Source organism: Nomascus leucogenys, chromosome 4 (genome assembly GCF_006542625.1).
Source record: "Nomascus leucogenys isolate Asia chromosome 4, Asia_NLE_v1, whole genome shotgun sequence".
In the NCBI taxonomy this organism is placed as follows: domain Eukaryota; kingdom Metazoa; phylum Chordata; class Mammalia; order Primates; family Hylobatidae; genus Nomascus; species Nomascus leucogenys.
This window is the reverse complement of record NC_044384.1, coordinates 68,238,252-68,256,308: the sequence shown is the minus strand read 5'-3', so window position 1 is coordinate 68,256,308 and position 18,057 is coordinate 68,238,252. Positions and strand designations below refer to the sequence as shown.

The 18,057-nt window shown below is 35.8% G+C and overlaps 1 protein-coding gene across 8 annotated transcripts in view; it reads right to left on the bottom strand.

Annotated features, from left to right (window-relative positions):
- ANKRD12 (ankyrin repeat domain 12) overlaps window positions 1-18,057 on the bottom strand; it is a 141,006-nt gene that overhangs the window by 24,452 nt on the left and 98,497 nt on the right. For all 8 annotated transcript variants that reach the window (XM_030810752.1, XM_030810756.1, XM_030810757.1 and 5 more), the window contains one exon: window positions 436-5,156. In XM_030810752.1, coding sequence (XP_030666612.1) covers window positions 436-5,156 — 4,721 coding nt within the window. The remainder of the gene's footprint in view (window positions 1-435; window positions 5,157-18,057) is intronic.

Below are 18,057 nucleotides of genomic sequence, written 5' to 3'. Positions count from 1 at the left end.
TGTTTATGTTACATTAAACACATAAATGTGTTTAACATAAATGTGTATAAATTCCTGGATGAATTTATACAATAAATGTATACATATATAAATTCAACAGATTGATTTAAGGCAGCAACCTAATATGGTTCACCTGAAATGATTTTTACTGAAATAGTTTATACAAAGTTCTAATTTAAATTTGTTCTTTATAGTTATACCTATATTTCAAGCCTATGTTACTACATATTTCGGCTAAAATTTCTTACTCTTTAAGGGAAAATAAAGTTGGGGAATGAAAGAAACAAGAACGTTACTAGCTTTATATCTCTTGACTCATTAACAGATGATTTTGCTGAAATTATCTAATAGAAAACTTCAAATTACGTATGTGGCTAGCATTATACTTCTATTGGGCAGTGTTACAGGTGTATAGCAAGTGATGACGTTACTTACTGTGGGAATACAAATCTTGCTTAAGGGGTTTCCATCCAGGAGATATGATCCGTTAAATGTTACATATTCGTCATAATACTGAGGTGCTTGAGGAATCACACTACACAGTAATTTGCGTTTTTCTTCTATTTTTTTCCTTATGTGCAAGTATTCAAAATATGGATTTGCTCTCTCTGAACTGTATGGCTGAATCTCATCTAGTTTTAGAGAATCTACAATGGCTGCCAGAGATTGCTGAGCTTTCTCTTTTGCTTGTAGTAAAGAGGGACTCACTTGCACAGGCTGAGGTACACGTGACACTTTCCTTTTCCTTGGATGGTGAATTTGAGGATCATCATCTTCAGTTAATCTTATTCTTCCTCTAGGAGATGAGGATTCACTGTCTTTTTCTGATAATAGTGTACAGCTTGCAAGAATCTGTTTGCTTTGATTTGCCATTGTATTTGCTTTGTTTCTAGTCATTCTTTGAGGGATTTGGTTTTCAGTTTTATCATCTTCGGCATTTTCTTCTAATTCTACTTTAACTAACTGGCCATATTTATGCATTTCTGGTTGAGCTGACTGTTGTGAATGGTTTTCCAGACTTGATAAAATGCTTTGTTGAGATTCTTCATCTTCTATGGAAAGCAAACACTTTTCACTTTCAGGACAATGTTTTGGATCTTGTTCATTTAGGTTTCCTTTTGGCATCCCTGCATTCATTTCACATAAATCAGAATCACACCTATTCAAATGAGTTAAAACCAAACTCTCCAGTTTGTTTTCTTTTTCATGTGAAATGACCTGAATATCAGTTGTGCTATTCTCAACTTCATGGCCACTGGAAGACTTGTAAGTTAGTTTGCTAAATGCATAATGTGTATTTAGCTGGGTAGAGGTATCACTTCCATTAAAGTCCTTTTCTGATGATAACACAGGTAAAGTATAAGCTTTCTCAAAGTTTGGTGATGCTTCTTGAATAGTGCTGTCAGAGTACACTGGGACAAAGGCATCTGTTTTTTGAACATCTCCTAGGACAAAAGTATTTTCTGTATCTTTTGTAGATTCATTATCAGTATCCAAAGCAGAACTAATAATCTGAACTGGATTTTTTTGTTGTAAAATACCCGGCTCTTGATTGGCAACATATGACAAAGACATATGTTTAGAAATTGATTCAGCATCTGAAAGTGATTGGCTGGGGAAAGAGCAAGGCTGCTGTGAGGGCATAAAGGATGCCGGATCCTGAGCGCAAGAGTTTCCTGGCAATTCAGTCTGGTGCAGGGATAAAAAATCAGCATTTTCTTTCAATATTTTATTTTCAGAATTACAAAAACTCTGAAGAGAGGATTCTTGATCAGGTATGTTAGAATTTGGGCAGATAAAGTCTCTGGTGCTTAATGTCTCTAGTCTATCAACAGGCATCTCCCATGATTTATTCTGGATCACACCAACCTGACTAGATGGCTCTAAATGCACTGGACTGTCCATTACAGTGCTCACTGGGGCAGTATTCTTGATGAGATTTCTATCAGCTGAAACATATTTGCTGTTTGAAGCTCCAGTTGGAGAAGCTGCAAAACTGGAATGTATGTTAGACACATTTGAAAGGTCTCTTTCAGGCACATTTGAGAATACCTCAGGTTTGGGAGAAGGACTAGTATCTCTTGGCACAGTTAATAAGCTACCTTGATTGCTCTCTTCTGATATTGTTTGGAATTGTTTTGTATGTTCACAAATGACAGAAGGCATGCTACATCTTCGAACTTCTACGGTAGGTCTCCCCTCGCTTATAATTAGTTTAACATCTTCTACAGAAGATGACCTAAGATGGGATGTTGAAAGTCTGTTTGCATATGGTGGTTTAATCCGCTCTGGCAAGTCAGCCAGGCTGTCCAATTCCCTTTCATGAAGGGCAGGAGATTTGGCAACTGACAAAAAAGGTGACTGGGAAAAGGACATTTGGGATTCTGAACTCTCTAACATAAAGTCAGAGTCATACTCAACTGGAGGCCTTGGGGTTGTCACTGTAGTATGGCAGGAATCTTCTGAACTAGCAACAGAAATCATGGATACAGATCTGGAGCTGAGACCCGGCTTTTCATTTTCTGATCTAGGAGACCTGTTTAAGCTATTATCTGAAACAAATGATGACTTCCCTAAAGTCATTACATTTTTGGTGTCAACAGATTGTGATCTGTTACTTACAGCATCTTTAGGTTGTTTCTCCTTGGTATATGCATCAGTCACTTCTGAACTCTTTGACCTAGTAAGTTCTTTATTTTTGGATTCAGTTGGTGTATGCTTTATTTTTTCTTTATCTTTTATTTTAAGCTCTAAACAGTTACGGTTTCTCAACCGTTCCTTTTCTTTTTGTTTAATTTTTTCCTTATGTTTTTTATGCCACTGTTCTATTTCTAGGTCTTTAAGGCTTAGCATTCGTTCAAAACTTGTCTGCATTAAATCATCATTCACTAACCTCTTTTCTTTAGGCCGGGTATCTTTTGATGCTGGTGATGACTTAGGTTTAGGCTTATCTGCTTCAGATTTTAGTTTGAGTAAGCTATTTAGTTGAATTTTATCTTTATGTTTGTCTCGTTCTTTGTATCTATCTATATCTTTATCTTTTTTATCTTTTTCTTTTCCATCTGGAGTTTTCAAAGGTTCATCTTTTGTTTTTTCTTTAAGGGATAAGGGTTTGTCATGTTGTGCTTTATTACCGTCTACTATACTTGATTTTTTTTCTTCCTGTATGTGTTTGTAGTTAGTTATATTTATACTTTCTTTATCTCTAGATTTTTCCTTTTTATCTAGCTCCCTGTCTTTTTCTTTATTTTTGCCTTTTTCTGATTTACTATAATCACTATTATCTGATTGTTTATTTTTTTTCTCCATCAAGTGCTTTTCTTTGCTTTCTGCTAGATGCCTCTCTTTTTCAGGCTTTTCTTTGTCATGTTTCCTATCCATCTTTTCTCTACTTTTCTCTCTGTCATCAGTTTTTTTAATAGCAGCAGTATTTTTGCTCTTCTCACCTTCTTTATGGCATTTTTCTGTGTGATGCGAATATAGCTTGTCCTTTTCTTTTATTTTATCGACACATTCACTAAGATCTAATTTGTCTTTTTCTGACTTATGCTCATGTTTTATCTTCTTTTCTTTTTCAGAGTTTTTTCTTTCCATCTTCTCAATGTCCTTTTCTTTAGTCTGAGATCGCTTCTCAGGTTTTTCTTTACTTTCCTTTATATGCTTTTCTTGTTTTTCAATGTCTACTTCCTTTTCCACTAAATGAAGCCCTATAGATTCCTCAATGGCACTCATACCCAAAGAAGTAAATTCTGAGTCTTTATCTGTGGGTATGTTTTCTCTCTCTTCTTTTAGATCTCTTATTTTTTCCTCCCTAAAAGATTTCTCGCTTTCCTTTTTAATCTTGTCTCGTTCCTCTTTAAAGTTCCTCTCTTTTGAGACATGCTTTTCCTTGGTTGATTTATCATCTTTGATGTTTTTTTCTAATTTTGATTTTTTTTCTAACGTTAAGGATTCATGTTCCATATTTAAAAAGAGATCTTCAGTTTCATCACTTTTAAAAAAATTCTCTTTCCAAAATTCTCTATCAAATTCCACACTCCTCTGCAGTTCTTTGGCACTATCCTTAGTTTTGTATTTTTCCTTTTCACCTTCGATTTCTTTTTTATGCTTTTCTTTTTCCCTCTCTTTATGCTTCAATTTATGTTTTTTTAATGTTTTACCTTCTTTATCCATTTTTTTCAGTGTGCAATCTGAATTTTCAAATGTTGGACTATGATCTTCATCCTTTATTTTGGCATTTGATTTTTCACCAAATTCTAAGTGAAAATCTTTCTGATGTTTGCTTTTTTCCTTATGCTTACAAGATTTTACACTTGAACTTTCTGGCAAGAATTCAGATTCTGTATTATCATACCGAACAAGATCAGGCTGTAATGACATTTCAGAACTTCCTGGTGATAAACATGTTTTAGTATGTTCTTGTTTTAGTGGTGTTGACTGTTTTTCACTTAATCCACAAGAATGTTTGGGAGATTTACCAGTGGAAATATGAAATAAATGTAATGAAGTATCATCTTTTGGGCTAAAAGATTTCCTAAAGTTCCCCTCCTCTCTGGTCTTTTCTGAAGAATCTAGTCCAGTATTTACTGTCAAGTTTGTTATTCTTGTATTTTCTTTTCCTTCCTTTTCTTGCTTTAGCTCTTGGTTCTCTTTATTTTTATTCTGATTTTTCAATTTTCTTTTAACTTTGCCTTTCTGTTTGTGTTCACCTGAAACTACATATTCCTTTTTGGTTTGTATATCAGAATTTGATGTTTCAGGGATGACAGAACATGAAGTAGAAATCTTTTTATTCTGAAGAGCTTCTTCATCAGAACTTTCAGTACTTGAATATAAGACCCTAGATGGCTTTTGTTTTTTACTTTTAAATGATTTAGGATAGAAGGCTTTCTCCTGTTTTGCAAATAAATGAGTTTTTTCTGCTTCAGGTTCATTTTCTTTTCGTTGTTCTTTCCTAAGAATATGCCTATCATCAATCATCTTATTAATTTCTTCATCATCATCATCTTTGAACTCATACTCATCAAGGGCAGATGGAAGAGGTGTTTTACTGGGAAGCATCTGTTTACTTTCACAGATGAGAGAGTCTTTCTCTGTTTCAGAGTCAATATTTTCATCAACACTAGAAGGATTTACAGATTGAGCCTCTTCGGAATCTAGAATAAAAAAAAGAAAACGTGGTGTGGGTAAAAACACAACTGCCAGAAAAATAAATTTTTTTCTGAGAAAAAGATACAGCTTACACAATAAATATTTCAAACAATTCATAATCACTTCAGATTTATATGGAAATAATGTAATGGCAGTATGTAAGAACTCTGATAGTGTTGTAGAACAGCTTTTCTAGAGAATATGCTTTATGGTGAGGCTCCTTTTGACACTTCTAAACGCACAGTGTATGTTAAAATCACAATATATAATATAAAAATATAGTCCTGCAGTCAACATAGAAGGGTGTATCTCTTTGATATACTGATTTCCTTTCTTTTGGGTGTGTACCCAGCTGAATCATATGGTAGCTCTATTTGTAGTTTTTTGAGGAACCTCCAAACTGTTCTCCAAGGTGGCTGTTTCTCACCAACAGTGTACAAGGGTTCCCCTTTCTCCACATTTATGCCAGTATTCATTATTGCCTATCTTTTGGATAAAAGCCATTTCAAATAGGGTGAGAGGAAATTAGTATACTGAAGAGATAACCTGCACTCCCATGTTTACTGCAACACTATTCACAATAGCCAAGATATGGAATCAATCTAAGTGTCCATCAACAGATGAATGGATAAAGAAAATGTGGTTCATATACACAGTGGAATATTATTCAGCCATAGAAAAGAATGAAATTCTATCATTTGCCACAACATGGATGGAACTGGAGGACAGTACTTTAAGTGAAATAAGCCAGACACACTAAGACAAATATAGTACGTTCTCACTCGTATGTGGGAGCGAAAAATTAAACTCATGGAAATAGTAGAATGACAGCTATCAAAGACTGGGAAGGGTTGTGGAAAGGGGGAGATGAGAGTTAATGGGTACAAAAATACAGTTAGATAGAATAAATTAGATCTAGTGTTCAGTAGCACAATAGAGCAACTATAGTTAATTATTTATTCCCTATTTCACCATAACTAAGAGGGGAATTAGAATGCCCTTACCACAAATAAATGATAAATGCTTGAGGTAAACCAATTACCTTGGTTTTTTACACATTGTATACTTGTAGCAAAATACCACACACACCCCACATATTATGTACAACTATTATGTATCCATAATTGTTAAAAATTTAAAAAATTGACCACAAATATATTTATATATACATTTATATACATATGCATTTATATATATAATAACCCAGGGGTCTCAATTAAGGGGAAACATTAGCTAGTAAAATGTTATATAAATTCTGCACATATGCACTTTTTTAGGAGAGAGAATATTTAACTCGAATAAGATCCTTTAATCCAAAACTGACTAAAGCACACTAACTTATAGGGTTTAATTATATAAACATCACAAATTATGTGTTTCAGAATATTTTTTGTATTTTTGGTAGAAATGGAGTTTCACAAATTGCCCAGGCTGGTCTTGAACACCTGAGCTCAACTGATCCACTCGCCTTGGGATCCCAAAGTGCTGGGAATACAGGCACGAGCCACTGCACCCAGCACCCAGCCCTGTAAATTCTCTTAAGGGAGTTAAACATAAACTGAGAGATCCATGGTTTGTCATTTGGGTTCCTGATTCAATTTGAAGCAATGCACTCCTATTCAGATATGCCTTTTTTTCTAATGGTTCCTTTAAAAGATGCCTACTTTTTTTTAAAAGGAAAGAATGTAAATTCTAACTTAAGTAAGTTATCCTGACACTAATGTCCATGATGAAAGCCGAGAAATTTCTACAGGTGAATGACCCTCACCTGGCTCTGGATCCTGGGCCACACATGCTCATCAGACTCATCTCTCTGCACACTGGTTTCTCGGTGCCATCTGCAGTGACCATCTGCTGCTCAACCAGAGGCTGGCCAGCCTGTGGGCCTCAGCAAAGACCACTACACCTCCATGATGCCATTTCACTTGCACACCACTTCCCTTTCTTTGCCTGAGCAGTCCCCAGTTTTTAAATTTAATCACTCAAGAACATAGATCAACCTGTTCCTGGACTCTAGGGAGGCAGTAACTCTTCAAAAAATGTTTGTTCTGTCTTTCTTAGTAGATGACTGCTATGGTGAGAAAATCACCTAAAATCTGCAAATCCTCAAGTTCCCTTCAGTAAAAAATGGCCATGTTTATCATACTAGTTATTTTCCATTTTTCCAATTTTTAAAGTCTCTGCTATCTATAACTAAATTTAAACTTGTATTTAATAAAACATTTTATATAATTATTTCTAACAAAATGCTCTTTAAAAATTTTTAATGTTGATCATCTCAATTTATTCTCAACAGTTTATTCTTATTTGGGAAACTAGGAAGGAAAGTGAGAAATAGGTTAAGCAACTGTTAAAACATTTTATTAACATTTTTATTAAGGCTTTTTCCTTTTTTCTTTTTTTTTGAGATGGAGTCTCGCTCTGTCACCCAGGTGGAGTGCAGTGGCGCGATCGTGGCTCACTGCAACCTCCACCTCCTGGGTTCAAGCAGTTCTCCTGTCTCAGCCTCCCAAGTAGCTGGGACTACAGGCGCCTGCCACCACGCTTGGCTAATTTTTGTATTTTCAGTAGAGACAGGGTTTCACCATGTTGGTCAGACTGGTCTCGAACTCCCGACCTCAGGCGATCCACCCACCTTGGCCTCCCAAAGTGCTGGGATTGCAGGTGTGAGCCACCATGCCCAGCCAACATTTTTCTTCGTGAAAAAAAATTAAGCCCCATCTTATTATTTAAATGCATTTAAATACATTTAAAAGTTCTTGTACATCTCAAGGCGACTTCAGATATTTCCAACTAAGACTGTAACATTTAAAGAATGGTGAAAATGTATTTGAATTCTCTATTATCCTTAGGCTTAACTGTTCCCCTGAACCATCAATTTCCATCTTTTCTTGTATCCAAATGGAACAGCAACCAAACGAAGCAGATGTGGCTGATGCGGGGAGATAACAGTATATAGTGTAAATCCCTCCCTCAAAATCTCTTAAAAAAGTAATAGGCAGAGAGGTGTTGACACATGACATCTATTCTCATGTTGACATTTGACAAAGTAATTACATTTCACATGCCTAATAAGAGACGATCTTAAAACATCTGAATTGTACTAATTATATATTTTTAGAAAATATGTTACTGTCACATATATTTCAGGAGTAGGTGATCATGATACAAAACTAAATATACCATAACTAAAAAAAAAAAAACTTCTAGTCATAAGCCCCAGTCTTTACTTCCAATCTTTCCTCTGAAATTCAACTAACCTGGATATTCCTGGACTCCTTACAACTACCTCAAAAACAAGACTGAAAACATTCAACTCATTACTTTTCCTTCCATAACTGCTTCCTCTTACTGCTTAAAGTCAGTATTCCTCACTTCCGTGGCACACCAACCAATCCAGCTATTCAAATTTTAAAATCTCAGAGCCATTTCAAACTCTCTCAATTCCTCCAACTTCCAAATTCAACCATTCAGAGTTTTGATTTCTGGACTCTCTTGTTTTTTGAGAGACAGGATCTTATTCTGTTGCCCAGGCTGGAATGCAGTGGTACAATCATAGCTCACTGCAGCCTCCTACCTGGGCTCAAATGATCTTCCTGCCTCAACCTCCCCAGTAGCTAGAACTATGGGTGTGCGCCACCATACCCGACTAATTTTTGTTTTTTTTTTTTGTGGAGATAAGGACTCACTATGTTGCCCAGGGTGGTCTCGAATTCCTGGCCTCAAGCAATCCTCCCACCTCAGCCTCCCAAAGTGCTGGGAATACAGGTGTGCGCCACTGCACCCAGCCTGGACTCTCTCTTAAATCCATTTTCTCTCTATTCCCACTACTGCTGTCTCAGCTCAGGGTCTTATCATTCCTTGGCTAGATCACCTTAAACAACAATGTGACCAGCACTATCTATCATTTCTCTTCCCACCTGAGGTCTCCCCACTGTAGGATAACATAAAAACTCCAACAATGATAAAGAACTCTCAAAATCTGTACCACCATCTCCACTATTACCACCATTTTCTTTTAAGGCTAGTCAAGTGAAGTAGTGGGAGTGGAGAAGCAACAAAGACATCTGTAACTAGTTGTAATCAATTAGTTGTAAACACCAATGGACTCAGAACAGCCACTACCACTATTTATTAAGCCCTATTATTAGCCAAGCAAGTAATATTTGGTCTTTACAACGGGTGTTATTACCCCCATTTAAGAGACAAACCAAGCCACTAAGTAGTTTTTCCAAGGCCACCTACTAAGAGATGCAGCCCAGAGTATTTTTGTCTGATTTCACAGTGTGTTATACCATGATTCCCCTCTTTCATTGCTTCTTGCTACACACATTAGCCTTAATAGTGGAGTACTTCCTCTTCCCCAAAATTCCATGCATATTTATGTGGGTTCTAATCAGTTTCTTTATTGTTTTCCAACTTTTTAGGAGATATTCAGATTAATGGTCAGGGAGAGGAGCAGTTCAGGAATTTATACCTATGTTAGTCCAAGTGCAATGGTGTTTACAACTAATTGATCACAACCAGTTACAGATTTATTCTTTTCCTGCTCCCACTGCTTCATTTGACTAGCCTTTTAAGAAAACGTATATATAGGAAGGGATTAGGGTAGTAATCTGTTGTGGGAAGCAAGACGGGAAGTAGACTGTCTTGAGAGTGTATTTGCATTGTAATTTACTTAGATTATGTTTATTTGAAGTGGTTTGGAAGGAGGTATAAAGTTAACCTCCCAATCACTCCTTGGGAACATCACTGGTTTAGAATCATTTCAAAGGTGTGCATTTCTACCACAATATCCCCAATGCATTCTATGTATTCTAGATGAGTAAGTGCTTAAACACACACATTATTTAGCTTTCTGTAAGCTTATCAAAGCATCACTTTATTAAGAGCACCATTTATAGCACCCAGGGAATGAGAAACTTTTGTATGTTATATATGTTCGGTGAAGGATGAGAGGGGTGAGAGTGTGGTTACTGAGGGAAAAAAGGCCCATTTATGGAATTTGGAAGTCTTCTGTAGAGAAGGTAACATCATTATGGTGGCTGTAAATTTCTCCTTTTGTTTTCCACATTATTCAAAAGTTACTTCAAATATAAGCCTGTGATCTATACAGAGGGACTTTCGTAATGTCTAGCACATGGTAGGTGCTTAATGTTAAATGTACAATGAGTTTTAGAACTGTATTAAGACATCAAGAAATTAAGTGGGGGTGCTTATGGTGGGATAAGAGAGAAGTGTAGAAAGAGATACAAACATCAAATACAAATATATTCACTACATAATTTTGTGTAGTACCTAGGTGGCAACTACTGTCTGGAAAATTCACTGATGTTTCCTCTAAACTCAGCAATTTGAAGAGGTGCCAAACATTTCATCCATACGCCATGACTTCCCATACTACCTGCCATGCAGAGCACAGATATGCTATTGGATTTGCTTCCCATGCCATCTATAGCTACCATATAGCTTGCGCTTTCACACATGTACTGACTTGCCTGTCTTCCTACACCGAGCTCCTGGTTTTCTCAGCTGTTGAACGTTTTTGCCAAACAAAATTTCTTATTTTATACAGTGGAACCATGTTTATATAGTGGTGTTTGTATAATTATTTGTATGTGTACTTTATGAATATAAAATAACTCAGACACAAGTAATAATATAATTAAGATAAAGGAGGAAATGATTAGGTAAAATGAATCTTTAGCCTCCTTCAGAAGCTCACTGAAAGACTGTTCAATTGTGAAGCAAAGGAAAATTAAAGAACGTATATGAAATACTTATTTCACTTAGAGAGATTGAGACACAGAGAGTCACTAAGTCTGTCAACATTTTGAGAAACAGCAATGAAAAATAAGGTTTTAAAATTATGGGCAAAATCATTATGTAAATGATTTTAATAATTGTACAGCAAGTTTATGTGAATATTGAGCGCCACGTTTCAAAAGAAGTCCGATGTTCATGTCAGTCTTGACAAAAATTAACAGAATTGATCAGAACCATTAAAATTACGATCTCCTGTTAAACCCCAGCAAAATCTCCACAAGCAAGTTCTTCTTCCCAACATTGAAATCACTACAGGTAAACTGTAAAAAGTTGAAATAAAGTAAGAAAACACTTGAAAAAATGTGTTTTAAAAGAAACTATGGGTTGGGCGCGGTGGCTCATGCCTGTAATCCCAGCACTTTGGGAGGGCGATGTGGACCGATCACCTGAGGTCAGAAGTTCGAGACCAGCCTGGCCAATGTGGTGAAACCCTGTCTCTACTAAAAATACAAAAATTAGGCAGGCGAGGTGGGGGGCGCCCGTAATCCCAGCTACTTGGGTGGCTAAGGCAGGAGAATCGCTTGAACCCGGGAGGTGGAGTTTGCACCACTGCACTCCAGCCTAGGCAACAAGAATGAAACTCCAACTCAAGAAAACAAAACAAAACAAAACACAAAAAACCCAAAACTATGGAGATGCAATACTCAAAATCCAGACTCTGGGAAAATTTATCAGGGAGATTTATCAGGTTATTTCAACAGAAAATTGCAAAAACATAGGAAAGAAAGGAGGGGGAATATCTAAAGATACTCAGATATATCAACCAATAGTTTTTTAGAACACATATTTTATGAGGCAATTAGAACAGTAACTAGATATTTTAAGATAATAAAAATTAATTAGCCTAGATATGGTAATTTTGTAGTACACTTAATCACAATAAGAAGCAGCCCTATAATTTAAATTTTTTTAGATAGATCTCTGTCCATTGCCCAGGCTAGAGTGCAGTGGTACGATCACAGCTCACTGTAACCTTGAGCTCCTGGGCTCATACGATCCTCCTGCCTCAGCCCCTCAAGTAGCTAGGACTACAGGTACACACCACCACATCCAGGCTTTTTTTTTTTGGTAGAGATGAGGTTGGCTGTTGCCCAGGTTAGTCTCGAACTCGAGGCCTCAAGCGATCCTCCTGCCTCTGCCTACTAAAGTGTTGGGATTACAGGCATGAGCCCGAAGATCTTAGATTAGTTAATAGTAGGCTCTATGGCAAAACAAACAAAATCATTAATTTATTTCATTTTCAGCATCCTTTTTGCCCAACAGAAAGTGTAACAGTCAAACATAATGAAGAACTGTCTTGGCACACTCCAAAATAGGTGTAATTAAATCAAATAAATGTATACAAAATTCATATTCCAGTTACATGCTAACAGCAGGCTCATCTGACTGAACTTCCTATACTCAGTAACAATCAGCCTGGTATAGTGCAAAGTCACATCGGTTCTGGCATTAGCCCTAGGTTCACATCTTTGCTCTGCCATGTAAAAGGTCAGTAATATAGTATTAGGAATTAATACTCACAGGACTGTTGTAAGGATTAACTAATTTATGTAAAGTGCCTGACGTATACCTGGCACATATACCATGCATGTGATAAATAGTAACTCACTGCCTACAAAAAAGAATGTATCATGTAAATTAAAAACTTGTAAATAACATACTTTTGATATCAAATACTGCCAAATTCAGTAAAGCACATATGTCAATCTTAAAAGGCCAAAGTCTAATCCTTTCTTTAACGATGTACCACAAGATTGAAGACAAAAAGATTCAAGCTTGCTCCGGGCACTTATTTCACTTATTACAGGGCTACAATGGAAATATGTGGTCTTTTAGAATAAGGACAATGGAAACCATCAGTCTTTCAAATAAACAATGGAAATATGTAGATATAAACTTTTCATGGGCAGGGAGGGAGAGGTGCAGGGAGGCGTGAGGGGAAAGAAGCAGCAGAGTGAACCAAGAAACTTATTTATCTCATATTTCATATTAGTGTTTGCTGGAATTTATACTTTTATTATAAAAGTACTAGTCATAATTGACAGTTATTTGTGTAAAATATTTTCTAGCACTCCTTAGAAGGGAAAGGAAATGGAGTGGAGATAGCAAACAGGGGAGGGATACAATAATATCAACTTTGTTGCATTTGCTAACTACAATTTAATGCCAGTATATAAGTTTTAAAAGTTTCTACAGCTAAGTAGAGAACTTTTCACTGAAAATAAGCCTTAGTAAAAGGTTAAAATACAGTATTTATGCAATTCTATAAATTGTCTCATTCATCTATGTTCATCTTACATGTCTAGAATACCACTATGTAATGCTAATAATACATCTGTCAAGACCATAAAACTAGTAAGTGGCAGAGTTATGTCTTCAAATCCAAGTTTCTATGACTCCAAAATTGGTACAACCATCAAGCTATGTTACTTCCTAGTACATAAAAGACACCAAATATAGGTAAGACAACTGTATAAACATCCAATAAAATGATGCCATACTTTGTGACCTTTCCGTAAGTACTTGAATATCTTCTATCTTTATTTCATGATTGAGTATATTGACAAAACAACCCTGCCACAAAAATCTAGGCTCTAGAACAAAGTATTATTTTAAATGAGATTTACTATTATTGATTTACATAAGTGTTTGAGTTTTAAGAAAACAAAATGCTGTGAAACATACTCACCTGAGATTAAAATTGAATTTCAAATATGATTTGTGTTTGTCTATTCTTTACCTGATTCTGATATTCACAACTCAGACATAAATATTTTGATTTACATATAAACTATTAATATAGTTTATAAAGAAAAAAGTCATGCCTTGACCTTAAACAATTACAAACTGGTGATTATAAACTGGTCTTTTTATTTTTTTGAGACAGGGTCTAGCTCTGTAGCCCCGGCTGGAGTGTGGTGGTGTGATCACAGTGTTCACAGCTCACTGTAGCCTCAACTTCCTAGGCTCAAGCGATTCTCCCACCTCAGCTCCCTAAGTAGCTGGTACTACATGTGTGCCACACCAAGCTTGGCTATTTTTTTTTTTTTTTTTTGTAGAAATGGGGTTTTGCCATGTTGCCCAGGCTGGTTTCGAACTCCTGGGCTCAAGTAATCTGCCCGCTTTGGCCTCCCAAAGGGCTGGGATTCCAGGTGTAAGCCACATCTGGCCAGGTATTCTTTTAACAGTAGGATTATTACTAAGAAAAAACTATCTTTACATTGGGAACGGTATGTTTATATGGCTTTTTTTATTCAGATGGGCTAAGTGCATAAAAAAGTCCTAAGCTATATTTTAGTGGTATTTTATTTTAAAATAACATTTATTGTGCTTTTTTAAATAAAACTTCATGTTAGAAAGTCAACAAAAACAGAGGGATGGGTAAAAGAAAAGAATAAACGCTAGCTATAAAATAATCCCACCACCCAGGAGAAACATTTTTAATAGCTTAAAGTATTACACTTGATTTTATCTGAATTTAATTAACTTGGAAATAATAAAGAGAACTTTTAAACCTTAGGCTTGTCCTCTTGGCCCTTTTAAATGATCTAATCTACCACTGTCATTTCAGAAAGCATGCTTATACTCCATGAGGAGTCCAAAATCATGCTATTATTTTAGCCTGCGTCATACTTACTGGAATTTTTGTCTCTGTTCTTGTTCGTCAGCACAAAATGCCATCATATCATCAACAGCATGACACAATGAACTCTCAGAATCGAAATCACACAATACGAGTACTAGGAACTACTCTTTTGTTGATAACATTCTTCACAAAGTTCTCTGAAATTTTGTTCTAAAATATGTCAATTGCTTGTTGCTGTCATTCTGGATTTTTTTAAATCAAAATCTTGAGTTAGAGCTGGGCAAAGTAGCACACATCTATAGTCCCAGCTACTCAGGAAGCTTCGACAGGAGGATCTCTTGAACCCATCAGTTCAAGACCAGCCTGGGCAATATAGCAAGACCTAACCTCAAAAAAAAAAAAAAAAAAAAAAGTTAAGTCTCCATGTCGTTTAGTTTTATATTTTGTGTCACTAAAAAGCAATATATTTGAGTAATTTTCCAGAAAAAGAATAGAAAGTACATCCAAGGATGTTTTTAGCCTTTTTACCTGATTGATGGTTGGCTGATGACAGCACTCTAGGTTTAAAATAACTCCCTTTGATCTAAAAGTAAGTCTTTCTTCAGTTAAGAGACACTTTCATTCATTCACTTTTTTGAGACGGAATTTCGCTCTTGCTGTCCAGGCTGGAGTGCAGTGGTGCGACCTCGGCTCACCATAACCTCTGCCTCCCAGGTTCAAGTGATTCTCCTGCCTCAGCCTCCCAAGTAGCTGAGATTATAGGAGCCTGGCCAATTTTTCTTTGTATTTATTAGTAGAGACGGAAACCGGTTTCACCATGTTTGTCAGGCTGGTCTTGAACTCCTGACCTCAGGAGGTCCACCCTCCTCAGCCTCCCCAAAGTGCTGGGATTAAAGGCGTGTGCCAACGAACCCATCTCAAGACACTTTGTTCAATTTGGAAAACTATCTTCCTAACATTTTCATTTTGTAAGATAATGTATGTTTTGTCTATTTTTAAAAAATCATTTTCCTCATATTTCCAACATCTTTGTTTTCTACATGCTTCATATGTCATCAAATTAGATCTTCAGCAATGTCTAGTCTATTCTTTAGTCCTTGATAGAATATTTACTTTAGTAATCATATATTATCTTGAATTCCAAGGACTTTCTTGGTCTCTGATTACCCTTTTTCACTACAGCTTTTTGTTATGGTTGGTGGATCCACTGCCCTCTGTAACCTCCGAGGATACTAGGAACTTAACCCTTCTGCTTCCTACATTATTTATGTTCGAGGATCAACGGTTCTGTTTGTTCATTCTGTCCCTTCGTATCTGTCATTCACTTGATTTTCCTCAAATCTCTGGATTTCTTTTCATATTGATACAGGGAAAAACTCATTTTTCAGCAATTTTGTGGAGTCTCCTCTGAGTGAGAGGCCTGTCAGCAGTGATCTCAGCTGAGTCTGGTTCCCTGAACCAGCTGACTCTGAATTTCAGAGATTCTCTGGGACATCATTGGGAGGAACATTTCACATCTGCAGCAGGACTCTATGTCTCCTATTGAGTGGTTCCTTTGTTACACAAACAGCTCACTAACTAAAACTAACGTATTCAAGAATTATGTACATGTAACTGTTATTTATGTTGCCTGAACAAGTAACAGAAAAATGCACTTGCACTTTGGGAAACAAGTCTTTACAGCTTTCACATCCCCAAACTGATTGAGCCAGGTAGCTTAGAGACAGGAAAATAAAATATGAGGTAATTTTACATAGTCTCTTCTAAATTTCCATTTCTACATCTCAATTTTCTAAAGTAAAGGTTATGAATTTTAATTCTACTTTACAAAAGAAAAGTAGTCATACACATCTGTTCAGAGATAAGTATGCCAGATAAGAACTTATTTTCATTGTATTACTATAGTATTACATATTGGTAAGAGAATTACAGTTAAGACTTTAAGTGTGAGATGGGGAAGGAAGAGAATATAATCAATAGCTGAAAATATCTAAGTCTAAAAGCAAAATCTACATACAAAATAAAATCAAGTACCACAGCACTCTATGTACTCCCCTCAATCATACAACGCCTTTCTACTAAATTGTCAGTAAAATATAACTTGATTCTATAAATACTCCAGGATTTTTCGTCTGAAAATAAGACTTGTATCACTACAAAAATTTTGATGTCACTAAAGAAAACTGACAAAATTACCCAGTCTCGGCTATTCCATCATAAATATATACATTACATGGAGGTCCTTTTAACCCACGGCTAGATAAAACATTTTTCTGCAGACAGGATGAGATAGCTAAAGCTGAACTCATTTGTTTTGTATGCATATATAATATTTTTAAGCCAAAGGTCATTTTTTGGTGTTCTGCCCAAATGTACCCTTTATGGAGAGTTTTAGTCTTATATATTCAGCAATATCTCACTACTATAATTATGTGACAGACTCACTTTAAGTTGCTAGGCACTGGTAGAAATTCAGCTTCTAAGGAAAACACATCAAGTTAATATTCTAAACAAAAAACCTATTAGCTTTGGTATTTGCAATAAATAACTACATTTTTTGGGCAAATACATTTGAAATTTGTCTACTATATTTATATGAACTTCAAAGAAAGATACTTAATAGTCTTATGTACCCTCAAGTTTAAAGACTTACATTAATTTGCAGCCATCCAGAAACCCTGCAGCTGCAAGCACAATTTGCCATTTATTTTTCTGATATGTGTGTGTGTGTATGTGTGTGTATATACATATGTGCAAGACAAAGATATTTTGACTTACAGACACTGCTAAAAGTGATTTCTTACAGTGTATGTTAATTTAGGTATTTGCAATTTCTTTCCTTTTTTCCTCTAGGTAACATTGACATATATTTTTCTTTTGAAAAAAAAAAAAAAATCTACCTGGAATTTAAAACTCTTAGGCTTTGGAGCTAGGCTGATATAATTAATTTATATCTGTATGTGTTCTGTTTGCTTAAGACAGAGGTAGAAGCAAGTTGGTGATATATACATTTAAAAAGTTTAAAAAACTAAGATTCAGAAATCTGTGGGTAAAGCACACCACATACGTTACAAAGCAGAGGAGGAAAACTAAAGCATGCAGAACACTTGAAGTGTTCATTAAAGAATACCTCATGCCTATCATGCTGTATGCTCAGCCCTCTGCACATAATAGATACCTAAGTGCCTATTTAACTTTTCTAAGCACTCACATCACAGGGATACGTGACAAAGGTGCTGAACACCAAACATGATGCTTGCTGCTATTCAACAACCTCAGAAATAGGCTTAATCAAGGAGGTAGCTAACAGTCCTGGTTAAATAAAACAAGGTTCTTGATTTACAAATGGATTGCAATTTTTTTGTATGAGGCTTGAACTATTATCTAATAAATACACCGGAAGCTACTAAGACGTCATTTAGAAAGGACAAAAATAAAATACTATTTACATTTTAACTACATGTTAAATGAAAAATCTTTTATTATAGGTATAC